General features: G+C 39.4%; 1 protein-coding gene across 2 annotated transcripts in view; it reads left to right on the top strand.

Moving 5' to 3' along the window:
* NDUFA9 (NADH:ubiquinone oxidoreductase subunit A9) overlaps positions 1-27,784 on the top strand; it is a 38,591-nt gene that overhangs the window by 3,242 nt on the left and 7,565 nt on the right. For both annotated transcript variants that reach the window (XM_025995379.2, XM_072766205.1), the window contains exons 2-9: positions 2,650-2,820; positions 3,183-3,280; positions 6,674-6,765; positions 7,503-7,644; positions 13,309-13,411; positions 18,166-18,233; positions 19,482-19,558; positions 25,439-25,534. In XM_025995379.2, coding sequence (XP_025851164.1) covers positions 2,650-2,820; positions 3,183-3,280; positions 6,674-6,765; positions 7,503-7,644; positions 13,309-13,411; positions 18,166-18,233; positions 19,482-19,558; positions 25,439-25,534 — 847 coding nt within the window. The remainder of the gene's footprint in view (positions 1-2,649; positions 2,821-3,182; positions 3,281-6,673; positions 6,766-7,502; positions 7,645-13,308; positions 13,412-18,165; positions 18,234-19,481; positions 19,559-25,438; positions 25,535-27,784) is intronic.

Here is a 27,784-nt window from a genome sequence, read left to right as displayed (position 1 = left end):
CAGACACAGACTTATTTAGTTACTTACCATCCTTCCTTCCTTCTTTCTTTTTTTCAGACACAGATTTTCTAAAGCCATTCCTATTTGTTTCTTTTAGTTTTCCCCAAGTTTACAAAGTGCCAATGCTATTGACAAACAGTTTGTTGAATGGAGCAGAAATTTATCAGCAGTTTAAACTGTTTAGTTGTTTTTTTACTTACTCCCTGAAAGTTAGGTTGCTTGCTCAAAAACTCTACCCTCTTTCAAGAGACTTGAAAATTGGGAGTGTGATTCCGAAGGAGTTTTACATCTCTGCCGAATGAAGAAGGGTTGATGGAACTGAGGATGTGAAATCTGAAGAAGACTTAGCAGAGATACCATCACTGCACTTAAATGCAGGAGAGGGGTTAGATTTGTTCTTGGTCATTCCAGAGGAACATAGGGATCAAAGCTGCTGGGAAACAATCATTGATCTCTCATGTGGTGGAACCTTCTGTTAGAGTGGCTCCAGTGAGAATGGTCTGCAGTAGTGGAAGTAGTGTTTCCCAACCTTGCAGATGTCCACACTAAGACCATGTGGTCTCCTTGCATATATAGTGTGGAGAAGGTTTAAACACTGATGCAGAAACTTAGAGGGTTCCTTCTAATCCACGAACCCAAGCCTATGAAAAAGAAACAGAGGTTTGAGAAACACTCATTTTGTCATTAGTTTTGATGATTTTCAATAGCTTTGTGTTGTCTGAACTATACTCTTAAAAAAAATGTTCTCTACTAACAGTCCTCTGCTTCGAGCATTTATGTCAACTTTATTTTTTCATTCGTTATCAGGTTTCAGAGTCTGTTCCAGGTAAATCCTCTGTTCCCTGCATTGGGCTTTTTCATTCCCACATCTGCATTGTTACAAGTGTTATGTGCTTCACACAGAAATCTATTCTTTCTGATATTCCTCTCTATTTCTCAAACCAATTTATTGCTCAATAGCAAAAATCCTCCAAATAACCCAATTTAAAAATGGGCAGAGAGGGTATGTGGAAGGCCAACAGGTACATGAAAAGGTGCTCAACATCATCTGTCATCAGGGAAATGCAAATTAAAACTACAGTGAGGTATCAGCTCATACTTTAGAATTGCCATGATCAAAAAGACAAGAGAACAAATGTTAGCGAGGATGTGGAGGAAAGGGAATGGCCACTATGGCCAGCATGAAGCTTCTTCAAAATTAAAAATACAGCTACTATATGATCCAGCAATTCCACTTCTGCTAATATGTTAAAGGAAATGAAAATACTCAAAAAGGTATCTGCACTCCATGTTTATTGCAGCATTATTTATAATATCTGAGACATGAAAACAACCTAGGTATTCATTGTGGGACGAACAGATAAAGAAGTTGTGGTATTTATATGCGATGAAATATTATTCGGCCATAAAAAAAACAAGGAAATCCTACCATTTGTGTCACTGTGGATCGACACTGAAGGCACTCTGCTAAGTGAAATGTTAGAGAAAGACAAATACTGTATGATCTCATTTATATATAGGATTAAAAAAAAACCCAAACTCATAGAAAAAGAGCTCAGACTTGTGGTTCCCAGAAGCAGAGGGTTGCAGGAGGGGGGACTGGAGGAAAGTGGTCAGAAGGTACAAACCTACAGTTATAAAGAACTGCTCGTGATATAATGCACAATATGGTGACTTAGCTAATGTTGCTGTAGGATACATAGGAGCAGTAAGGTAGTTAATGCTGAGTTCTCATCACAAGGAAGAGGTTGTTTTTTTCTTCTTTCCTTTTGTAGCTCTATGAGATGATGAACATAAGCTGAACCTTTTGTAATCATTTCATAATATGTAGAAATCAGACCACCATGCTGTATACCTTAAACTTACACAGTGATAAATTTCTCAGAAATTTCTCAGTCTGACTGGAAGAAAAGCCCCCCCAAAACACACTTTACCCAGGAATTATTCCTCATAATTATCTATTTTATTGCTCCCTTTCTTTGCATTCTCTCAGTTCCTTTTACTATGGAGGTTTATACTCTCTTAGTTTTTTTAAATGTGATTTATCTTCCAAGGTGTATTGTATCCTATAGGGCAGGGAGAGGGAGTTTACAGTTGACTCTTAAACAATGCAGTAGTTAGGGGCACTGACCCCTCCCTCTCCCATCCCTGCAGTCAAAAATTTGTTTGTTCCCCTAAAACTAGCTTACTGTTAACCAGAAGCCTTACTGGTAACATAAAGTTGATTAACATATTCTGTACGTTTTACATATATACTATATACTGTGTTCTTACCATAAAGTGAGAGAAAAGAAAATGTTATTAGAGAAAATCATAACAAAGAGAACGTAGAGTACTCTGCTGTATTTATCGAAAAAAATCCACATATAAATGGACCCACACGGTTCAAACCCCTGTTGTTCAAGGATCAACTGTACTTTCTAATTTTTATGTATTTCCTATGACATAGATTCCTTGTTGCAGTAGTTTGTGTTTATTATTGATGTTGGCAATTAATTAAATCACAACTTTTAATTTAAAAGTTCTTTTTAAACTTAAGTATATGAAAGTACTGATAGCAAAATAATGTTACCAGTTTCTGGGAAAAGAGGTTATTCATACTCTTATGTTAACATTTGCCATTTTTGTACACTCTGGGTTTTGTTTAAGGTTCTTCTATTACTGCAAGAGCCACAGCTATGTTTCATGGCCCACTCCGGCGCCAGCTTCATCATGCACTCATACCTCATGGGAAAGGTGGGCGTTCCTCAGTTAGTGGGGTTGTGGCCACTGTGTTTGGAGCAACAGGATTCCTGGGCCGCTATGTTGTCAACCACCTTGGTAAGTAAAATTCCTTGAGTTCCCTGTGCTCCAGTGCCATTTATTAGGGTTGCCTAATGAGAAGCCAGGAGCCATGTTTCTGTTCAATTTAACAGTGTTGCACACATTACTTCTACCTTGGATTTATGTAATTTTGATCTGCTGTACATTGGGAAGTATTATCATGCTTCCTGTATAGGATGTTGAGACAGGAATAGGGGACTCTGAAAAGTTATAGCATCTCTAGCACAGCAAAATATGCTTTTTGTAAAACATGGTATCCGTTCACTTATACTAGAAGTTAAATATTTACCAAATCACTGTCATATGAAGTATCCATATTATGTTAATGTTGATCCTTGCTTCAATCCATTCTTTCTTAGGACGTATGGGATCACAGGTGATCATACCCTATCGGTGTGACCCATATGACACCATGCACCTTCGTCCCATGGGTGACCTGGGTCAGATTATCTTTCTGGTAAGAGCCTGTATGACTGATTATTGGAGTTGACAGATACAAATTACAGAGGTCATTTTTAGGAGAGAGAGAGAAAGCAGCAGTTTCATTCCAGAGTGAACCAAGGGCATCCTTTATTCACCCATTCTTGTAAACTCTTGCCCAGCAGTTGACTAACGTTTTCTGTAGAGGGCCAGATAGTAAATATTTTAGCTTTTGTAGGTCGTAGGATCTTTTCATGATTGTTCAGTTCTGCGCTTCTAGCCTGGAAGCAGCCATAGATAATGTATAAATGAAAGGAAGTGGCTGTGTTCTAATAAAACTTTACCACATTACTGGTTAATCTTAATTAAGATGTGCTGTAATTATACACACCAGATTTCAAAGACTTAGTACAAAGAAAATGATATATATCATTAATAATTTCTTACACCTATTACATATTGAAATAATATTTGGATATACTAGGTTAAAGAAAGTATATTATTCAAATGAATTTCACCTGTTTCTTTTTACTCTTTTAGAAGTGACTGGTGGAAAATTTAGATGGCTTATCTGCCTCATGTTATATTTCCTTTGGACAGTGCTTCTGTAGATGGTGGAGATCACAAATAGGGTGTTTTATAACTTAGTTTCCTTGGCACAGAATGAACTTAGAACAGTGCTCGCTGTGCTTCCCTATTGTTTAGACCAAAAGTTGCCAATGAGGCAAGGAGGGTGGGGGCTTGGAACAGGGTAAGGCAGACCCTTCAGGGAGGTGATTAAAAATGTGTTGGCCTTTTCGATTGCCATTATGACTGAAGTTTATACTGGTTTCTTAGCTAGGGACCAGGGATGCTAAATATCATATAGTGCCCAGGGCAGTCCCTTTCCACAGAGTTACACTGTCCCCAGTGCCTGCGGTTATCCTGTTCAGAAACACTCTGGGCATTCATGCTCAGTCCTCCTGTTCTTCTGGCTAAATTGTCCTGCTTTTATCATTTTATATGGAGTTGAGCTCTTCCATGTACACACTTCCCCTTTTAAAAAATATTTGGTAAACATCCTTAAGATCTCTGATCTATTCCTGCAGATTATTTGTGATCTCTCTTAAATTCTTACTTATTTTTGGGATGCCTGGGTGGCTCAATAGTTGAGGGTCTGCCTTTGGTTCAGGGCGTGGTCCCAGGGTCCTGGGATCGAGTCCCACATCAGGCTCCCTGCGAGGAGCCTGCTTCTCCCTCTGCTTCTCTCTGTGTCTCTCATGAATAAATAAATAAATAAATCTTTTTAAAAAATGAATTTTTATGTATTTTTAATAGCATTTTCATTTATTCCTTACTGAACGTTCACAAGCTAAGTATATTATGTTGGAAATTTCTTTTTGCTAAAGTGTTTTTCTTTCCTGAAACTCTTATTCTCAAATATCTTCTTGGTCTTACAGTTACAGGAGCTTATTTTCTTTCTAGTTTCTTTATGACTTGGGATTATTGGTTACTTTGTCAATCCTCAGAATTAAAGTTTTTCACAAATAATAGGTGAAAACTTTGGCTGGTAGATGCAGTCATTGGAATTGAGCCATATGATATATATTCCATTCTTCCCATAGGTATTTATTGAGTGCCTGACATTGACCTAAATTATGAACGTGTCTTGATGAATAAGACTGCAGGGAGTTCTCAGTGTTAACAGAGAACATGGGGACTAAGCATATAACCTTTTTTTTTTTTTTTTTTTTTTTTTTGAATGAGAGAGAAAATGAGTGAGCATGAGAGTAGTAGAGATGGAGGGGAGGGGCAGAGGGGAGAGAGAGAGAGAATCTTAAGCCAGGTTCCGTGCCCAGCATGGAGCCTGATATGGGGCTCAATTCCACAACCCTGAGATCATGACCTGAAACAGAATCAAGAGTCGACATTTAACCAATGAGCCACCCAGGTGCCCCAAACATAGAACTTTGAATATAATAATGTTTACAAAAGTGGAAGTACGAGAAAGGTAAAATGGGAAGACTTCACTCTATTGTTTATTTTTGAGAAGGATGGACCATACTAGGGGTGGGGAAATACTGATTTCCCTGCTGTAGTCTCTGTTGGAAATTGTCTGAACAACTACTTGGTTTGCTAACATGACTGTATCCCCTGGGCCTTCTCCCTGGGAATTGGATTTCCTTTTAATTCTTTCTCTCCAGGCCACTCTCTTGGGCCCTTCCTGCAGTTATGTCTCAAGCTCCTTCACTCTGAGTTTTCTTGGATTCTTTTTCTTCCACCCTTGCCATCTTTTCTAAGAAAAGCCTTCTTTAGCTCTTTATGTGAAGAACTCCTTTTTTTGGTTAGATATGTTAACTTACTGTGCTACAGATTTTATGTCTGTTTTACTTAATCTTTATAGCAAACCCATGAGGTAGATTGTATTTTCAAATTTTACAAGGAGGTCAGGGAGAGAAGTTTTACCGAGTTTGTAAAAGGCAAATGGAATTTGCATTCCTGTCTGACTCTGCAGCTGTCACTCTGTACGTCTCTTGTAACCCCCTCATCAGTTGTAACTAGTTTGTCCTGCTGCGGGCTTCATCTTTTGATCCTGAGTCTGGTTTCTGTAGCCCCGTCTCTCTTTTCTAAATTGCACCGCCCTCTGCCCCTGCTCACTACCCTTCAGCCTTCCTTTCTCACTTTCCCTTCCCACTCATACATATACCTTAGCAGTTGACCCTAAGAACTTCTTACTATTTATTCTCTTTCATTGAAATGTTTAAAAAATCCAGTCTTATCTTAACATAGAAAATGCTGTACTTTGTCTGGGGTTTTTAATCCCCAGTCTCCATTTTGGACAAGAACCATCAATGTGACTGTAGGCCTGAATCACTACTCAGACATTTAGTTCTACACTGAAATCTGCCATTGGCTCACTCTGCTCTTTTAGGCAGGTCACTCCTCCTTGAGTGTTGTTTTAACATCTTTAGAGTAGAAATGGCTAGATCCAGGATTATAAAGAGAAAAGAGTTAAAAAGAAAAAGTCATGAATGCTCCCAATTTAATGTTAGCCTTGAAGAGATACTCCTGTTTTTCAGTCGGTGGCAAAAAGGGAAAGTCAGTTTTCCTCCCAAAGGCTCTTAGGCTCTATTTCAGGAGGGGAGATTTGGTAACTAGAATCCCTTACAAACTTGCAGGGGGCAGGTGGGTGGTCAGAAATGGACGTGCCCCACTAAAAATGGATATTGTCTTTTCTAATTCTATCATTTCATTACCTGAATAAAATAGATATACTGTGACCTATTTGTCTCAAGGAGAGTCAGAGAATCAGCAGGGAATTTGAGACCTCATGACCGTTTCTCTTATAATAAATGGAGCCTGCATGAAATGGTACCATATTATGACTATAACAGGCCCTGTTTTGAAACTTGCCCTTATGTTTGCATCTGACTGACTTCTGTTCTTATAGGAATGGGATGGGAGAAACAAAGATTCTATCCAAAGAGCAGTGAAGCACAGCAATGTGGTCATTAATCTTATTGGGCGAGAATGGGAAACCAAGTAAGTCTTTGGCTCTTGTGTTTTCTTTGTATATGCTGTCTTAGGGTTCAGTAGATATTCATTGGATACCTTCTAATGTCAGGCATTATAGTTGTCACATTTTTAATTAGTCCATTAAGCATTGATTGAACACCTGTTTACTTGCATACCCCAAAACCCTCTTTCAGGAGATTTAGTCTGGTATAAGTAAACAAAGTGATGTGCTACCCATAAAAAGCCAGTACAGATTGTGTCAGTATGGTTGGTGTCATCAACTTGATGTTAATGTTATTGCATTAAACTGGAGATTGATTTTTTTTTTAGTTTTTTTTTTTTTTTTCCCCCTGAGGGAAACAAACCCAGGGATAAAAAGTGGGTCCCTCTTTAGCTCCCAACACTTCCTGGCTCCCTACCCAACCACTACAGTGAGATGTTCTCAAAGGGTCTCAGCCTTGGGATTCCTTGAGGTCAGAGAATATTATGTATGCTGATTTATAACTTATAGTAATAAATTAGATAATATATATAGTACTTAAATTATGTATAGTAGTGATGAGCAGTAAAATTTATATGTATATCAAAAATACACATGTATATATATATATATATATAAATTTTGACCCTGTGTTAAATCATTGCCATTTACAAGTTTAACTATTATGAATTATAGTAATAGTATGAAAACCAGCTTATCACAGAAAGCTTTGGGATCCTGAGTCAGGTTTTCTTAACTGATCCCTTTTTCTTCCTTCTTCCAGAAACTTTGATTTTGAGGATGTTTTCGTGAAGATTCCCCAAGCAATTGCCAAAGTGTCCAAGGAAGCTGGAGTTGAAAAATTCATTCATGTTTCACATCTGAATGCTGATATTAAAAGCTCTTCTAGATATCTGAGAAATAAGGTAGGTGGTTCACAGAGCTGGAGTTTCTTGGCCCCTTCGAAACATGACTTAAGTGAGAAGAGTTTCCTATTGACATATCCAGAATTAAAAGGGGTTTCTAATTCTCCAGATTTAGAATTAGATTGATGTGTGTGTTGTGTTCTGACATTTCTTTTGAGTGCCTTCTGTTTGTAGGGAACTATAGTAACGGGCTTCAGAGATGGATAGAGCATTATTTATTACCTGTTCTCAAATGCTGAAAGTTGCTTGGGGCATAATAGAATTATATAGTAAACTTCGTAAGAGTAGAGTGTTATTCCTGCCGAAAGAGTCCTACCTGTGTTTTACCTACAAGGTTAAAAGGCCATTTTTTTCCCTCAAACCTTGTGCATAGTCATGGTCTTATGTAGCTCTTGTTGTAAGCATAATGTAAAGGCTGAGAATGACAGGGATAAATATTTGGCAAGGAAATATAGTATGTAGGCTTTTTATACTTCCAGAAACCACATTGTCATTGAGATTGTATCTAGGTATTGACCATTCTGATTTGGAGTCAGTCTATAACATGAAATGTCTTTATTGTCAGGGATTCAGAGAAATTGCAGTATCTGAGACTGTCTTTGGCATTTGTTTTCTGCTATGATGAGCCGCTTTGGGTCAAATTTATAAGGCCACTGAGTTCTTTGCCAGTGGCTCCCAACTTTTTTGACCCACTGCATTCTTTTATTGAACACATGATTTAATAAGTACCTTCTGTGTGCTGCATATTGTATTAGGTGGTGTATAGTGTAGTGAATAAAACAGACATGGTCTTAGCCCATGTCTGCTTTCTAATCCATTGAGGAAAATAATTCCACTTGTGCCTAGTGTTGCAAAGTAGGGAACTGTGCCATAGGAGAATATGATGGTGGAGAGAGAGCATCTATCAGTTAGGAGCATTTAATTGCTAGCATCTGAAAATTCAGTGTAATCTGGCTCAAACATAAAGGGAGTTTATAGGCCCCTATATCTGAAAAAATCCAACAATAAGGAAGCTTAGCCATATTGGTGCCAAGGTTCATCAGAGTTTCAGCTTTGATTCTTTCAGCCTTTTTTTTTTTTTTTTTTAAAGATTTTATTTATTTATTCATGACAGACAGAGAGAGAAAGGCAGAGGGAGAAGCAGGCTCCCTGTAGGGAGCCCAATGTGGGACCCAATCCCAGGACGCCAGGAGGAGCCAAAGGCTGACACTCAACCGCTGAGCCACCCAGGCATCCCTCAGCCTTTTTTGTTGTGTAAGCTCTGTTTCTCATGGTCATGGAACTGGCTTGTAGCGCGTCCAAGCCTCACCATTTTCATACTGCATGGATGAAGGAGAATGAGCGTGTACACTCTGTGCCTGCCTCCACACTGGCACTCACAGAATCCGCTCAATCTATGGTTGTTTGGAAGGGCCAGGGTGGGAGAAAACTCAGATGTCCAGCCCCATGGCTTACACCACAAGGTGGATTTGGTTTCTGTTGAATATAAGGGGAGAAAGACAAGGCTTTCGGGCAGTGGTTCTTACCCTTAGCTGCTCATTAGAATCACTGAAAGAACTTTTTGAAAAATCCTGCACCATGACCAATGAAAATAGAATCTCTGGGGATAGAACTCGGGCATCAATATTTTTAACTCTTGCTGGGTGATTCCAAAGCTTAGCAAAGATTGAGAAATAGTATTTACAAAGAAGAAAGAGGATGATCCAGTTTTGAATGCAGGTTACATTGCAAGTGTGTGTTAATCATCCAAGTAACGATGATGAGTGGGATTTATAATCCTGGAGCTCAGAAGTGAGGTCTGGTTTGGAGATATAAAACCAGTTAATTAGGGGCACCTGGGTGTCTTAGTCCATTGGGCATCTATCTTCAGTGTGGGTCATGATCCTGGGGTCCTGGGATCAAGCCCCTCAGTGGGCTCCCTGCTCAGCGGGGAGCCTGCTTCTCTATCTGCCCCTTCCCCCGAGAGCTCATGCTCTCTCTCTTGCTCTTCTCTCTCTCTCTCCCAAATAAATAACATCTTTACAAGAAAAACCAGTTATTGAAGCAAGGTTTGAGAATAAGTTTGCCTAATGAGAAAGCGTGGATTGAGAGAACTTTGGACAGAGCCCAGAGGAATACCATTGATTAGTACTCTGGTAGACAAGGAGGCACCTGCAAAAACCAAAACAAACAAAGACTGAGAAGGAGTGGATGTGGCAAGGTAGGAGGGAAACCAAGAGTGCGCAAAGTCATGGAAGCCAAGGGGAGATGGTTTATATAGGAAGGGAGTCGTTGCTTATGAATGCTGATAAGAAGCCTAGTGAGGTGAGAACTGGAGAGTCAACTTGGATCTATCGATATGAAGGTCATCTATGATTTGGTTAAGAATGGTTTGGGTGCAGGTGTCAGGGCGGAATCATAGGTGAGCACAGAGAGTGAGCGGGAGCTAAGGCAGTGGGGCAGCATTTTAAGTAGATTGGTAAGAGGAGAGAGGGGGCAAGAAGTTGGAGGGGTACATGGAACTGGGATTTTTTTTTTCCTCTTAAGGTGGAAGGTCTTAACATTGTGTAAGTACTGGTGAGAGGGTACTGGTTAGAGTTGTGGATTTTCTGGCGGCAACTTGAGATGGTTTTGTCTGCTGCTGTATTTTCTCTTTGGATGAGAAGGTAAACTCATTTACTAGAAGGAAGAGAATAATAAGGGAGGAATCTGAATAGAATGGAGAATGTTCGAAATTGTCATAGGAGAGAACGGCTAATTAGAAGAGAATCGTACTTGTGGGAAATGTTGAAGGCCAAGTTAAAATCGATGATGTGAGTATATAGTGGCACCGATTTATGATTTTTTAAAAATGTAGGTGTAATTGACATATATTAGTTTCAGGTGTATAATGTAATGATTTGACATATGTATATATTGTGATCTCCACAATAAGTCTGGTTAACATCACCACATAGTTACAGATTTTTTTGTGTGTGTGATGAGAACTTTTTTTTTTTAATATTTTATTTATTAGAGAGTGTGCTTGCGTGCACATCGAGGGAAAGGGGCAGAGGGAGAGGGACAAGCAGACTCCCTGCTGAGTGCAGAGCCCAATGCAGGACTTATTCCCAGGACCCTGAGATCATGTACTGAGTTGAAGTCAGATGCTTAACCGACTGAGCCACCCAGGTACCCCTTTGTGATGAGAATTTTTAAGATCTACTTTTAAAAAAAAAAAAAAATTTATTTACAAGAGGCAGAGACACAGGCAGATGGAGAAGCAGGCTCCCTCAATGCGGAACTCGATCCCAGGCCCCCGGGATCATGACCTGAGCTGAAGGCAGATGCTTAACCACTGATCCACTCAGATGCCGAAGATCTATTCTTTTATTAGCAACTTTCAAATATACAATACAAGCTTATTACCTAGAGTTGTCATGCTATGTGTTACATCCTAAGGTATCTTACTTTATAACTAGAAGTTTGTTCCTTTTGATCCCCTTTGCCCCTGCCTCTGGCAGTTAGTTTGTTCTTTGTATCTATGAGTTTGGTGAGTTTTTTGTTTCCTTTTTTTTTTTTTTTTAAAGATTTTATCTATTTATTCATGAGATACACACAGGGAGGGAGGGAAAGAGAGAGAGAGAGAGAGAGAAAGGCAGGCAGAGGGACTCGATCCCAGGTCTCCAGGATCAGGCCCTGGGCTGAAGGCAGCGCTAAACCGCTAAGCCACCCGGGCTGCCCCTGTTTGCTTTTTTTTAAATTTCAATTCCACGTATAAGTGAGATCATGTGGTATTGGTCTTTCTTTGTCTGAATTCTTTATTTAGCATAATGCCTTCAAGGTCCATTCATGTTGTAGCAAATGGCAAGATTTCCTTCTTTTTTGGTGGCTGGGTAATATTGCAGTGTGTGTGTGTGTGTGTGTGTGTGTGTGTGACATTTTCTTTATCCGTTCATCTCCCAATGGACTCTTAGCTTGCTTCCATGTCTTGGCTGTTTTAAATAATGCTGCAGTGAACACCGGGATGCAGATATCTTTTCAAGTTAGTGTTTTCATTTCCTTTAGATATATTAGCAGAAGTGGAATTGCTGGATCATATGGTAGTTATATTTCTAAGTTTTTGAGGAGCCCTCATGTTGTTTTCCACAGTGGCTGCACCAATTTACATTTCCACCAACAGTGCACAAGGGTTCCCTTTTCTCTACGTCCTCGCTAACATTTGTTATTTCTTGTCTTTTTGATCATTTCCATGCTAAAAGGTGTGAGGTGATATCTCATTGTGGTTTTGATTAGTATATCCCTGATGATTAGTGATTCTGGGCACCTTTTCATGTACCTGTTGAGCATCTGTGTGTCTTTACAGGAAATATGTCTATTCAGATCCTCTGCCCAATTTTTAATCAAATTGGAATTTTTTTGGCTATTGAATTGTCCAATTTATGATTTTTAAGTATTTATTTTCCTGCAGCTCTGAAGGCAGCAGGAGTGCATGGCTCAAAGAAGGAGGCTGATAGGGTTTTTTCAGAATTGGGATTTTTGCCTGGTGGGTGGAGTAAAGACAAAAGGATGAGGTAGATTACAATATTGGTAAGAGAGTGATTGAAAAGTTGGGCCATGGGATCTAGTCTCAGGCAATTAGGAGGGCTTGATGTGGAGGAAAACAGTGCTCCTGAGAAGGTGATGAGCAGATCTCTCAGGAATTGATGATGAAGCAGCAGCTGGAAGCATGGGAGATTGCCCTCGGAGAGCAGGGTGTGTTCATGTAGTTTGAGAAGAATGGCGATTGCAGTTCTTGAAATGGTTTGTGGCCTGAATGAGCTGAAGGGGGCAGAAGTAGAGAGAAAAGGAGGTCATTGGAGTTGAGAAGCTCAAGAAACAGAGGTTCAAGTCCACCTGGACATACATGTCACTCACAGTGGTGGTGCAGGTGGAGAGGAAGGCTGGACAGGGTGCTGATACCTGCATGGAAAGAGGCCTCATCTAGGAGGAGATAGATGGTAGCAAGCTAGGGTGTAGAGGTTAGGAAGTTTCCTGGCCCGTCCCTGACTCCTCTGGATAGGTATGTGTGCTGTCACTTCCATATCATGGCCTCCCACCACACTCCCTTTTCTCTGGCCAACTGCTAGATTGTTGACACCTTCCAGAGAATCTGTGATTAGAAAGAAAAATGGAGGCTGGAAAAATTCCACTACTGTTGTTATTCTCCTTTCTTCTGCCTATTTATCCCTAGGATAAATATAGTAAGAAACCCAACAAGAGCCATACAAGCAGGGCATTTTTGTATGCTAAATAGCACTTGGGGCTCGATCTCATGATCCTGAGATGATGTAGGTCTTCCTTGTTAATAGCAATCTCTGTGGAATGGGATCTGCTTTAGTTTCTGATTCTATTGAATTACCTCTCCGCTTACTCTCTTATATATTAGGAGAGGATTCTGACCCTCCTAGGAAGTAAGTACTAGGATGGTTAGTGAGGTACAGTTTTATCAGTAGCTTCCTGTTTTTGGTTGTTAGCCATTCATATTATTTTTTTCAGTTTTCTTTTTATAATATATAAAAAAGTTCTTTGTAACTGACTTTTATGAATCCTACCATAATCTGGAGAAACTGACTTTTGAAATACAAGTAATATCCTGATAGTGGAAAGAATGCAAGCTCTGTTCACTCATCTCTGAACTCTTTTTTTATCTGGCTGGTTGTTAAGGCCGTTGGAGAGAAGGAAGTGAGAGATGCATTTCCAGAAGCCATTATCATAAAGCCATCGGACATCTTTGGAAGAGAGGATAGATTCCTCAATCATTTTGCAAGTATGTATTCTTTCTTGTATTCTTGTAGAGAGGAGGAGACTAGTTAACTAAGTCGAAGTTAAGCCCAAGCTAATAGTGTTCTCTGAATTGACAGACTCAGGTATATTTTCTCTATCCCAGTTGCCCTTTTTTCCCCAGAGTTTCTTTGCCTAGCATGGTCTTTGTTACTATCTATGGAAAGCAACACTTTAGATGCACAGAAAGAGTGCAGCCTGGGGAAGCAGAGACTGACTAGTTCTGGGACTGTGGCATGTACCTGGGAGGCAGCTTCCTTGTGTTGAACTGGAGATGAAAAGAGTAGTGTGTTACCAAAATGAAGCTGCCCATGTCACAGCACCTGGTCCGTAGTCAGTGTTTAAACGTTGGCCTTGTTTTTATTTTTCATATGAAGCCCGTTCCTAAACTACCCTCTCAGTTTTAGTCTGACTGCCATGTCCCCAACATCTAAATGTTGGTTTTGAAAGACAAAGAGGCAACATCATAAGTTTGTCAGGTGCAGGTAATCAGTCTTCCTTGTTTTTTTTTTTTTTTTTTAAGATTTTATTTATTTGGGAGAGGGAGAGCCCAGACGCACATTGTGGGAAGGGCAGAGGGAGAGGGGGAATCTCAAGCAAACTTCTCACTGAGTGTGAGCCCGACTCGGGGCTCGATCTCATGATCCTGAGATGATGTAGGTCTTCCTTGTTAATAGCAATCTCTGTGGAATGGGATCCGCTTTAGTTTCTGATTCTATTGAATTACCAGTTACCTCTCAGCTTACTCACTTATGTATTAGGAGAGGATTCTGACCTTCCTAGGAAGTACTAGGATGGTTAGTGAGGTACAGTTTTATCAGTAGCTTCCTGTTTTTCATTGTTAGCCATTCATATTATTTTTTTCAGTTTTCTTTATACATCCTTGGCCCATAAGTATTTGTTTTTTTGAGAACTGTGTTCCTAACTGATTTATTTAGGCTCTTTATATATTAAGGGCATGTATCTTTTGTTATATTTACTGTTCTTTTTTTTTTTTTCTTGGCTTACTAAATTGTTTTAAAATTTATAGACTTTAATTTTTTTGAGTAGTTTTAGGTTTATAGAAAAGTTGAGTGGAAAGCACAGAGCTCCCACATACCCTTTAACTCCTTGATCTCTGCCCCCAACAGTTTTCTCTTTTATTTATTTTTTTAAAAGATTTTATTTATTAATGAGAGACAGAGAGAGAGAGAGGCAGAGACATAGGCAGAGGGAGAAACATGCTCCATGCAGGAAGCCTGATGTGGGATGTGATCCCCAGACTTGGGATCACATCCTGAGTGAAACTCAGCCACTGAGCCACCCAGGAGTCCCTTTATTTCTATTTTTAAAAAAGTTTTTATCTATTTATTTGAGAGAGAGAGAGAGCAAGGGCAGGGAGAGGGGCAGAGGGAGAAAGAGGGAGAGGGAGAAGCAGACTCCCCCGCACAGCAGGACCCTGAAATCATGCATTGAGCCAACACCAAGAGCCTGAGGCTCAACCCACTGAGCCACCCGGGCATCCTCTGTGTTGCTTTTAAATAAAACCAAGAATCAGTCCCCTACCTGGGTAAGCTGTAAATGCCGCTTGCCCTTCCCCTACTCTTGAGGACCACCCTCTTGCACTCTGCATCAAGACAGTGTTTTATCATCGCCTTCCCAAGCACACCCTATTTCATAGAGTGCCAAGCAGTGGGAATTGACATCACTGATCCTTATTAAAAATGATAGCATTTCACTTTTATTAAACGTTTGGTGTATGCCAGGCACTGTGTGAAGCGTTTTGCCTGCATCATGTGATGGGAAGCTTTGAGGCAGGGACTGGTATGGTGGGGGTACCCATTCCACCAGTGTGTCAAGTGCGGTTGGAAGAGGTAAAGGATCATCCAAGGTTGCACGGTCATACTCTGTTTCTCAAAGGAAGTTTCCAGTGGATGGACCCAGGTGCTGGCATGTGAATCTGCTCCTGTCACTTGAGCCAGCTGAGAAGAACATTAATTTGTTTGAGAGGACGTGTGCCAACGGTATTCTGAAATTGTAGGGTGACAAAAAAGGCTCTGGGCACACAGGTGGCAGAGTGGTTCAATCTAATCTTGGAGGTATTTTCTTTGGAAGTATTTTCTTTATAGAAGGAACACAGTGATTGCCTTGGTTGGGTCATGATGGCGGTGGGTCTCATCAAGCCCTACATGTGCTCATTTGATGCTGAGTCAGCTGCACAAATGTACCAGTTTGATGTGGGACTTGATACCAGGACTCTAGGATCATGCCCTGAGTCTAAGGTGTTAGACGCTTAACTGATGAGTCACCCAGGTGTCCTAGTTTTCTCTGTAATTAACACCTGGCATTAGTGTGGTACATTTGTTATAATCGATGAGCCAATATTGATACATTAGTATTAACTCAAGTCCATAACTTACATTAGGATTCATTCTTTATGTTGAACATTCTGTGGATTTTGACAAATGTATAATGACATCTACCTAGCATTAGAGTATTACAGAGAATAGTTTCATTGCTTTAAAAGTTCCTTGTGCTTGACCTATTTATCCTTCCTTCCTCACCCCACTACCTGACAAACACTCATCTTTTTCTGTCTCCATAGTTTTGCCTTTTCTAGAACACCATATCTTTGGAATCATATACTATGTTGCCCTGTCAGATTGGCTTCTTTCACTTAGCCTCTGCATTTAAGTTTCCTTTGTGTCTTTCCATGACTGATAGCTCATTTCTTTTTATAGCTGAATAATATTCCATGGTATGAATGGACCACAGTTCATTTATCCAATTTAGATAGTTTTATCATGTGTTTTTCCCTGATTGCTCATGTCTTTTCACATTCTGTATTACCTTCCAATTTAAAAAAAGAAATGTGGTAAGAAACACAATATAAAATTTACTGGGGCTCCTTCCTTCCTTCCCTTTCTTTTGATTGTAACCATCCTAATGGGTGTGAGGTAATATTTTGATTTTCATTTCTGTAATGATTAGTGATGTTGAGCATTTTTTCCTGTGCTTGTTAGCCATTTGTGTATCTTATTTGGAGAAATGTCTGTTCACATCCTTTGCTCATTTTTTAATTGGGTTTGTTGTTGAATCCCAGGAGTTCTTTATATGTTCTGGAGAGTAATCCCTTATCAGATATATGATTTACAAATATTGTATTGCATTGTAGGCTGCCTTTTCATTCTGTCCTTCAGTGCACAGAAGCTTTTAATTTTGATGTAGTCCAATTCTCTTTTTACTGTTGTTGTCTATGTTTTAGTATCATAACCAAGAAATCATTACCAGTGATCAAACCCAGTGTCACGAGGCTTTCCCCCATATTTTCTTATAAGGATTTTGTAGTTGTAGCTCTTACGTTAAGGTCTTTGATGTATTTTGAGTTGATTTTTATATATGGTATAAGGCCAAGGTCCAATTTTATTCTTTTATATGTGGATCTTCAGTTCTCCCAGCATCATTTGTTGTAAACATTGTTATTCCCCATTAAATGATCTTGGCACTGTGTCAAAAAAAAAAATCATTTGATGATAGATACAGAAGTTATTTCTGTTCTGTTCCACTGGTTATATGTCTGTCTTTGTGCCACTGTTTTGATCTTGATTACTATAGCTTTGTAATAAGTTTTAAAATCAAGAGGTGTGAGACTTCGAAATAGTTGGAATAGTTTTTCTTTTCCAAAACAGTTTTGGCTATTTGGAGTCCCTGAAGATTCCATATGAATTTTAAGATGGTGTTTTTTGTACTTTTGCAGAATTCACCACTGGGATTTTGATAAGGATTGCATTAACCATAGATTCTTTGGGTAGTTTGACATCTTAACAGTGTTGTCTTCCACTGTGAATGTGAGATATGTTTCTATTTATTTGTTATCTTATTACATTTCTTTCAACCCAGGCATTGGGTGTCTCAGTCAGTTAAACATCCCACTCTTGGTTTCAGCTCAGGTCATGATCTCAGAATCATGATTTCAAGCCCACATTGGGCTCCACTCTCAGTTTAGAGTCTGCGTGAGATTCTCTTCTCCCTTTCTCTGCCCCTCTCTTCACTGTCTCTCTCTCAAATAAATAAATCTTTTTAAAAAAATACCAGCAATGTCTTGTAGTTTTCAGTGCGCAAGACTTTAGCCAATTCGGTTTGTTTATTCCTGAGTATTTTATTTTTTCTGATGCTCTTATAAATAATGGCTACTTAAAAAAAATTTTTTTTGTAAGGCTTTTTTTACCTTTACATTCAATACACTTGGGATTTGCTTTGGTTTGTGGTGAGACATGAACCTTTTCTCCCTCCGTTCCTCTCTTTTTCTCACTTTAATAAAATGATTGTCTCAGCACCACTTATTAAATAATCTTTCAGTTCCCCACATATTTGTGGTAATACATTCATCCTATCCTAAATTCCCACTTTTTATAAGAATCTTTTTCTGAGTTACTCCTGTTGTATTGCTGATCTATTGATTCTTGTGTTCCTCCTTAGAATGGGGTGATGTCACTGAGAGTCCAGTCTTGGGAGTGGCCATGCACCAAGTGGCCACGCCATTTGATCATTTTCCTTTGCTCTCCATGTCTTTAAAACTGTGGTCTTTTTACTTTCTGTGTTTGTTATCTGAAAAACAAGTGGCTACCTATTCACTTCCTCAGTGTCAGCTACATTTATTTCATTATTTCAGTTATGCAAAATGATTCTGCTAACCTGGAGCATGTTGAGATTAATGAGGCTTCTGGTTGTTTGTAAGCATACTTCTCTTTCTTTTGCCAGATACTCGCTGGTTTGGTGGTGTACCTCTCGTTTCCTTGGGCAAGAAGACTGTGAAACAACCAGTATATGTAAGTAGCCCAAATGGAGGGGCTTTGGCTGGATTCAGATTCAGGTGGTCAGTTTTCCGGTTTTATCCTAATCCTATAACTCTATCACTTTTTCTTTTCAGTGTGCTTCAACTACTTGTCTCTCAGTTTACCTAAGAGGTCCATGTATTCTCTGTGTGTTCACTTGTTTGCTCGTTGCTCATTTAAGAAAAATATATTGAATGTTCTAGGCACACTGTACATGTCACTGGGAATACAGAGATATGAACTACGCACAAATTATTATCCTCACATTGGCCTCATCCAGGGGCAACTAGCAGAGCAATTGCCATGCAGTGTGGTAGTGCTTGTGATAGGGAGAGGACCTATATAATTACAGTAGAGGGATATCTAATACAGACTTGGGGGTCAGCGACAGCTTCCCAGAGGAAACAACATCTAAGGTGAGGCCTTAAAGATGACTAGCAGCAAGTCAGATGAAGAGGGTTGGGGAAGAGCATTCCATGCAGAGGGAACGGTGTGTTCAGAGTCTCAAAGGTAAGAGCATATTAGGTTCCATATTATGTTGAAACCAGGGTATTTCATCTGTGGCACTGTACATTTTGGGCCAGTTATTTCTTTGTTGGAGAGCTGTTCTGGAATGTTTAGCAGCATTCCTGTCTGCTAGCCACCAGATGGCAGTAGCACAACGTCCCTAGTTGTGACAACTAAAAATACCTCCAGGCATTTGCCAAAAGTCCCTTGGGAAACCCAAATCCCCCAGTTGAAAACCTTGAAATCATAAAATTATTATTTGGGAAAGTCAAACTGGTAGGATGTTGGCAGCTCCATGGGATTCAGCTTACTAATTTGTGATAACATGGTAACAGCATTAGGATAAGTGGTAAGGGGTGAGATTGCAAAGATAGTGGACAAAAGTCCAATCAAAGGCCTTGACAGCTATCTGAGCATGAACATGTTCTGACCAGAAAAAATATTTAGGTGAACCTTCCAATATGTAGGTCATTTGAGCCCTTGAGAAGTGGGTTCTTTAAGGAACTTTCTGGAAACATAATTCCATTATTTTAATTTAATCTTTTGCTTGGGGGTGGGAGGGGCGGGAAGTTGTGATTGATGCCGTCTGATTTCCTCCCTCCCTCCCTTCCTCCCTTCCTTCCTCCCTTCCTTCCTTTTCTTCCTTCCTTCCTTCCTTTCCTCCCGGCCCCCCCCCCCCCCGTCTCTGTTTTTTCTTTCAACAATTACTTAAACATGTGTTACAATTTCCGACAGGTTGTAGATGTATCAAAAGGAATTGTTAATGCAATTAAGGATCCAGATGCCACAGGGAAATCTTTTGCCTTTGTTGGGTAGGTGACTAGAGTTTGACTTTAAAATTGTGCTGCCTGTTAAAGTGAACAAATTGTAATGATTTACAAGAACGATAATGTCTAAACATGTCACTCTACACTTATTTGTTGCATTTTTAGTGTCTTTATTCAACTGTTTTTATTCCAGAAATTTTCTTCCTTTAGCCCCAAGGTCAGTGTACCTCAAAGAGGTGTCCGGAGGGTACTATTGTCAGAATCTCCTGAATGGTTCTATTAGATCAGACTTTGAGCAAACCAGGGAATTTGCTTTAATAAGTGACTTTTCTGTCTGAAAACCACTGCTCTAGACTATTACATATACTTAGTCCAGCGATCACCAAGGATGATTTTGTACTACTCCAGTGATGTTTTTAACATATAAAAGGATGTTACTACAGATTCGAAAACACAGAATACTTTCAGAGAGTAAGAATAGTTGCAAAATCAAATTGCTTTTGACAGAGTATTGCAATGCCCCAAAAAGCTTGGAAATGGCTGGTTTAGGGTACAGTTGCTATTCTTGTGCAAGACTGATCATTTAGGATATGCCCTCTTTGCTCTTTGGACAGATGGGGCACGGTTAAGCTATATGACTCACCTGAGTTTTATTAAATCTTGTCACACCTGGGTTTAGGACCTTTTTTTTCTGACTTAACTATAATTAAAATTTAAGACTCAGTCCAGCAGACAGAAAAGTACCAAATCCACCTAATAATTGGCCTAGAACCCTGTCATTTTATGAAGCAAACTAATGATACCTAATGTTCCATGAATGGTGAGGATCTGATTCAACAATTAAGTGATAGCTTAATTCTTAAGAAATATTTGCTTCCAGAGTAAAGACACTTTTCTCTCTAAGCCAGGAAACATAGTATATATTCCCAGGATTTTTACTTCATATGAATTCATTTCAATATTATTATAGGCTTAATTTACTAAAATTTTTGTCAGTGCAAAAAACCATATTGTGTTTCCATGTCTATTGGCTGCAAGATGTATGCCTCTCTCTGAGTTCCTAGTTCAGTATGTTAGCATGCAATCAGTAATATACTCCAGGAGAATTAGCCCCCAAAAGTGTGTTCCTCTTAGGGTCCATAAATCACTAGACTCCAAGACATCTGACTTGAGTCAAAAGGTAGCTAGACTAGAATTCCAAAGAAAAGAACAGAAATGGCTTTATAGACTTTGCTTACGGCATGGTGGAAATACTCTGGGAGGAGTTAGCTTTTTGCCTCTTTACCTTTGCTCAGCCCTTTCCAGTCTCTGCTAGGCTGCAGTGCATCATACTTGTTTGGCATGTTGGTAGGAAAAGTAGTGCTAGGCATGGTAGCATATGCATTTTGTGTATGTGAAACTAGATAGGCATCTGCATTTCTCTTTTTGTCTCTTTAGCCCAGGGGAAAACTTTGCTTATTGCTCATAAGACCTTAATTTTGGTCCTGGTTTTTTTTCATAGTTATTAATTGTAGAACATTGGTCCATTCTATAATTCAGTCATTAAATACCTAGTGATAGACACACATATGCATAAAACTATGAGAACTAATAAAGTCAGCAGGGTCAGAAGGTACAGGATCAATATATAAAACTCGGTTTCCATATATTCACAAATGAACAATCTGAAAATAAAATGAAGAAAATAATTTTATTCACAATAGCAACAAAAGAGTAAAAAGTACTTAGGTATAACTATGACAAATATAAAACCTGTATCCAGGAAATTGTAAAACACATTGAGGGACATTAAAGAAGAGTTCAATAAACAGAAAGACATTTCTTGGTCATGTACTGAAAGAGCCAATATTGTTAAAATGGCAATTTTCCCCAAATTCATGTATCTAGTCAACCCAATCCTAACCATATTCCAGCAGGCTTTTTTTTTTTTTTCAAAAGTTAACAAATTAATTTTAAATTTATATGGAAATGCAAAGATCCACAATAGCCAAAACCATTTTGACAAAGAAGAAACTTGGAGCACTTAAATTTTTCAATTTCATAACTTATTCTAAAACTAGTTATAAAGACTGTGTGAGAGATGCTTGGGTGGCTCAGCGGTTGAGCGTCTACCTTTGGCTCAGGCTGTGATTCTTGGGTCCTGGGATTGAGTCCCACATCGGGCTCTCTGCATGGAGCCTGCTTCTCCCTCTTCCTATGTCTCTTCCTCTCTCTCTGTTTCTCATAAATAAATAAATAAATTCTTTTAAAAAAAATACTGTGTGATGCTAGCATGAGAATAGAATATAGGTGAATTAAATAGAATTGATAGTCTAGAAAGCAACCTTCATGTTTATGGATGATTGATTTTTTTTTAAATTTTTATTTATTTATGATAGTCACATACAGAGAGAGAGAGAGGCAGAGACATAGGCAGAGGGAGAAGCAGGCTCCATGCACCGGGAGCCCGACGTGGGATTCGATCCCAGGTCTCCAGGATCGCACCCTGGGCCAAAGGCAGGCGCTAAACCGCTGCGCCACCCGGGGTTCCCGATGATTGATTTTTAACAAAAGTGCTGTGACACCTCAGTGGGGAAAGGATAATCTTTTCCATAAATGGTCCTGGGAAATCCATTTGCAAAAAGGTAAACATAAGCCCTTAGCTTCACACAATAACATGAAAAAATTAACTCAAATTATATTAGATACCTAAATGTAAGAGTTAAAACTATAAAACTGGGCAGCCCCGGTGGCGCAGCAGTTTGGCGCCGCCTGCAGCCTGGGGTGTGATCTTGGAGACCCGGATCGAGTCCCGCATCAGGCTCCCTGCGTGGAGCCTGCTTCTCCCTCTGCCTGTGTCTCTGCCTCTCTCTCTCTCTGTGTGTGTCTATGAATAAATAAATAAAATCTTTAAAAAAAAAACTATAAAACCTTTGGAAGAAAACTAATCTTCTAGACTTTGGGCTAGGCAGAAATTTTTAATTTTTTTTTTAAGATTTTGTTTATTTTAGAGAGACAGTGTGAGTAAAGGGAGAAGTAGAGGGGAAAGAAGAAGAAGGGTGAAGAATCACACAAGCAGGCTCCATGCTGAGCATGGAATTGGACATGGAGCTCAATCTCACAACCCTGAGATTATGATCTGAACTGAAACCAGGAGTCATGCTCAACTGAGCCACCCAGGCACCCCAGGCAGAGATTTTTTGGATGTGATATTCAACGCCTACTTCATAAAAGGAAAAACTGATAAATTAGACTCCACCAACATGGAAAAGTTTTGTACTTCAGAAGGCAGCAGTAAGAAAATGATGTTGAGTGGAGAGATCATTGGCTAAAAGGCAGGGCAGGGTGGATCAGAGAGGTATGTGGAAAACTTGAGGACAGAGGAGAAGATTGAAAGTATTCCCTGGGAGCACAGAACACCTCCTAGGAGAGCATAGTAGGGTAGCAAAGCAGAACTGAGTCTTTCATCTGAAGGTAGGGGTCAGAAGGATAGGTGAAGCCAGATTGCCCAGCTCTGTTTTCTCTGCAACTCTGTCTTGCTGGGGTTCTGGTGCAAAGAAGGCAGACACTTGTATGAACCAGAGAAGGGACTTTGCTGTGCTAGTATAGTGGAGAGGCAGCTGAGGGATAAGGGGTTGCTGAGGCTGTTTGCAAAGGAATGCCTATAATGCTGAACCATGAAACTGAAGCTGGGAAGGACACGGCTTCAGTGTACCTTTCTCTGTGAGCAGAGGCACTTGAACCGGTCTTTGAGTCACAGTTAATGGAACACAGAGTGCTTCAGAGAAGCTGAAGAGCCTTTTACATATAATTAATTTGCCCTTGATACTGATACTGCTTGTCTTTGTAAAGATTACAGATTGTTCTTTGGCATAGTGTATATGCCCTGCAGTGCTTCTTCCACATGCTTCTGGAACTTGAAGGAAGCTATCTGAGGCCTTTGTCTGATAGTTCCCCTGGCTGACGTTTTCATGTTTTTTGTTTTTGTTTGCTGAAATGTCAGAGTGAGGAGTGTCTCATTGAATCACACTCATCTAACTTTCAGCTCTCATAGGCTTTCTGAGACAAAGGGGACCAGGCAAAAACAGGTGAAGAGATATTAAAATGTATTATAAGCAATAATAATTATTAAAGTGAGGTTGTACCAGTACAAAACTATTCAGATCTGTGGAATAGAAAATCTAGAAGCAGTCTCAAGCATGTAATAATAAAGAATACAGTATGTGATATTTCAAAATATGGGGAAAGGGTAGATTATTCAGTAAATGGTATTATATCTTTACTTTATATCATTACAAAAATAGCTTGCAAAAGGAACATATGTTATGGATTAAAGAACCCCAAAACATTAGAAAAAATATGTCGGATGGCTCAGTTGGTTAAGTGTCTGCCTTTGGCTCAGGTCATGATCCTGGAGTCCCAGAATTGAGCCCTGCATCAGGCTCCCTGCTGAGCAGGGAGTCTGTTTCTCCCTCTGACCTCTCCTTTCTTGTGCTCTCTCTCTCTCAAATAAGTAAAATCTTAAAAAGAAAAAATATGTGGGAATTTATGTCACTGGTGAATATAGAAGGATTTTCTAAATATGAAATCAAACCATAAAATAAATCAGAACTTTTGTTTAAGTGAAATGTTTAAACTTATATATGTCACAAAACACTTAAACATTATAAAGCAAAATAGAAACAGTAAAAAATTTTGCCAATGGAATCATTAAAATATAAAGAATTCTTACAAATCATTCTTTATAGACAGACTTAAGGAGGAAAGAGAGGAAAGAAAGAAGTATATGTAGCTAAAACTATATAAAGAAAAACCAATTAGGGATGCCTGGGTGGCTCAGCAGTTGAGCATCTGCCTTTGGCTCAGGTCGTGATCCTGGGGTCCTGGGATCGAGTCCCACACCGGGCTCCCCTCAGGGAGCCTGCTTCTTCCTCTGCCTGTGTCTCTGCTTCTCTCATGAATAAGTAAATAAAATATTAAAAAAAAAGAAAAAATTAATCTCCAGGATTACAGTAATGCAAATTAGAATGTTGAGGTACCTTTTTTACCTAGAAGATTGTCACAGTTTTATTTGCCTATTTTTATGACTAAACTCATTTTTGGTGAGGGGGCTGCTAGCATTTTATGTGAACTGATATGACATTTTTGGAAGGCAGTTGGGAAATATTCAATAAAAGCCTTAAAATTTCCAAGCATACTCTGTGCCAGTTCCACTTATAGAATACATTATAAATATATAATTATGGATAAGTACAAATATTTACTATAAAAAATGTTTACTATAAATTGTTCATTAAAGCATGATCTTATAAAGGGAAAAAAATATTTTTAATAGCTTAAATATCTTCCCCAAACTGGCATTTTATCAAATAGTTATTATTACACACAATACAATTTATGTGATTGTTAAACATGCACTAGAATATTGAATGACATAAAAAGCTGATTGGGATTCAGTGTTAAATAAAAAGACATTATAGAATAAGATGACCTCTGTAATCTTACATTTATAAAAGCAAAAAAAAAATGTGCATATGTAAGGGGATAAGAAGGCTACATTAAGTATATTAGCGTTGTCTTTGATGGGATTATGGGTGAGTTTTCTTTGTGCCAATCTGTATTTACTGCAGTGCATGTGTTTTCTCTTTCATAAGGAAAATGCTATCTTGTTAAATTTATTTATTTATTTATTTATTTTAAAAGATTTTATTTATCTATTCATGAGAGACACAGAGAGAGAGAGGCAGAGACACAGGCAGAGGGAGAAGCAGGCTCCATGTAGTGAGCCCGATGTGGGACTTGATCCTGGGACTCCAGGATCATGCCCTGGCCTGAAGGCAGGCGCTAAACCGCTGAGCCACCCAGGGATCCCCCTATCTTGTTAAATTTAAAAAGAAAATTTGTAAGGAGCAAATAATTTGAAGAACTGTAATTTTCTTTTTATAGGCCCAATCGGTACCTTCTTTTTGACCTGGTGCAATATGTCTTTGCTGTGGCTCACAGACCCTTCCTGCCGTACCCTTTGCCACATTTTGCCTATCGGTAAGTAGAGCATTTCTTTTTATGCCTTCTAAAATAGAGCCAACTTGATACATTTGTTTGTAATGCTCTCATTTAGGATTATAGGGAGTATGTTCATTACAGTAGAGCCTCTGAATCTCTAACTAGGAGGCACTCCTGATGTCTTGATCTTAAGTCTAGGACAGATCCAGAGGTGTCTAAGAAAGGGAAATGTGGAAATGTGGATGAGAAGAAAATGTGTTAAGAGATCACTCTGCAGCTCTTCAAATTCTCTCATTAGAAACCACTTAATTTTAATTTAGAGAAGTGTCTTGCTCGGCAGGTTGTATAAAGGAGCAATCAGATTTCCCTCTCTTTTCATACCATCACCTAGATGTGGGAAAGGGAGCCTTCTTTATTAAACCAGTATGATCATGCAGTTGGGGAAAGGAACTGGGTTGATCAGACTTGACCTGTGGTTGCCGTATCTTCTTTCTTCTTGGCCTGCTTCTTGGTTCACTTCTTCCCGTTGCAGGTTTAGAATCTCAGAATCGTATCACATGCTAGTGGTCTGGTCTGGGAGACTTTCACATCCAGTTTGTCAGGGATTGACTTAAAAACCAACGTGGCACTTCACCCCTGCATTCGTTCAACAAATATATCTTGAATGCCTACTATGTCTGAGGCAAGGCACTTAGGGACTCAGGATATTACACTAGATCATCAGAAAGCTTGGGATCTAACACAGGTATCAGTAAAGTGTTGTTGGGTCAGGTTGTTTGAAATCTGAGACTGTATATGTTCCTGGTGCAGGGATCCCTGGCCAAACGCAGCGGTTTGGCGCCTGCCTTTGGCCCAGGGCGCGATCCTGGAGACCCGGGATCGAATCCCACATCGGGCTCCCGATGCATGGAGCCTGCTTCTCCCTCTGCCTGTGTCTCTGCCTCTCTCTCTATCTCTCTGTGACTATCATAAATAAATAAAAATTAAAAAAAAAATAAAAAATAAATAAATATATTTCTTTAAAAAAAAAAAAAAAAGAAACTTTGACCAATCTTCAGCTTCCTTTTTCACTTTTTTATGCACATTGGAATGGTGTTTTTAAGTTTTTAAAAAGCTGTGGAACCTCATGTTCAGTGACCCACTAAAGACCAACTAGGTAAATCAGATACCAGCAGAGCTGGTCTAACTATAGTGATGGGTGATACTCAGAGCATGTACTTCCAGCCTTCGCCCCCAGTGCTCTGCGGGAGCCTGGATGCAGGCTGAAACCCACTGCCTGAGGATACTTAATGGGAACTTGGTGGCAGATAAAGAAAACTGTTTTCAGTAAGAATGGACAGATGGCATTAAGTGAGGCAGGCAGCTCTCCCCTCCTGTTGTTTAATGTTTGTTTCCTGATTTGAATCACATGTCTTAGGCTTCTCCTTACCTTTGAATTTTTTTGGTTCCCTTGGGGCCCCTATTTTAAGGATTACAATTTATATCTTGTGTACTACTCAGCTTGCTCTGCATCCTTAACAGAAGCTTATTTGAATGTCTGAGTCTTAGATTAGATCAGATTGTACTGACTTCTATGGAAGTTGGATACTTAGTGTTTGTTTTGTTGGTAGTAATGACTTTATTTTAGTTTTCAATTCTGTAGAGAATAGGACTGCCGCCAGTTAGGGCAGGCAGGCTAGGTTAGCTTGAAAGGAAAGGTAGCTTCACAGGTAGTGGTGTCAGGATATTGGTTATTTTCTTTCTTTTTTTTTTTTTATAATTTATTTTTTATCGGTGTTCAATTTGCCAACATACAGAATAACACCCAGTGCTCATCCCGTCAAGTGCCCCCCTCAGTGCCCGTCACCCATTCACCCCCACCTCCCGCCCTCCTCCCCTTCCACCACCCCTAGTTCGTTTCCCAGAGTTAGGAGTCTTTATGTTCTGTCTCCCTTTCTGATATTTCCCACACATTTCTTCTCCCTTCCCTTCTATTCCCTTTCACTATTATTTATATTCCCTAAATGAATGAGAACATATAATGTTTGTCCTTCTCCGATTGACTTATTTCACTCAGCATAATACCCTCCAGTTCCATTCACGTTGAAGCAAATGGTGGGTATTTGTCCTTTCTAATGGCTGAGTAATATTCCATTGTATGCATAAACCACATCTTCTTTATGCATTCATCTTTCGATGGACACCGAGGCTCCTTCCACAGTTTGGCTCTTGTGGACATTGCTGCTAGAAACATCAGGGTGCAGATGTCCCGGCGTTTCATTGCATCTGAATCTTTGGGGTAAATCCCCA

This window comes from Vulpes vulpes, chromosome 8 (genome assembly GCF_048418805.1).
Source record: "Vulpes vulpes isolate BD-2025 chromosome 8, VulVul3, whole genome shotgun sequence".
NCBI lineage: Eukaryota > Metazoa > Chordata > Mammalia > Carnivora > Canidae > Vulpes > Vulpes vulpes.
Note: the sequence above shows the minus strand (reverse complement) of the source record. Positions and strands in the feature narration are given on the sequence as shown.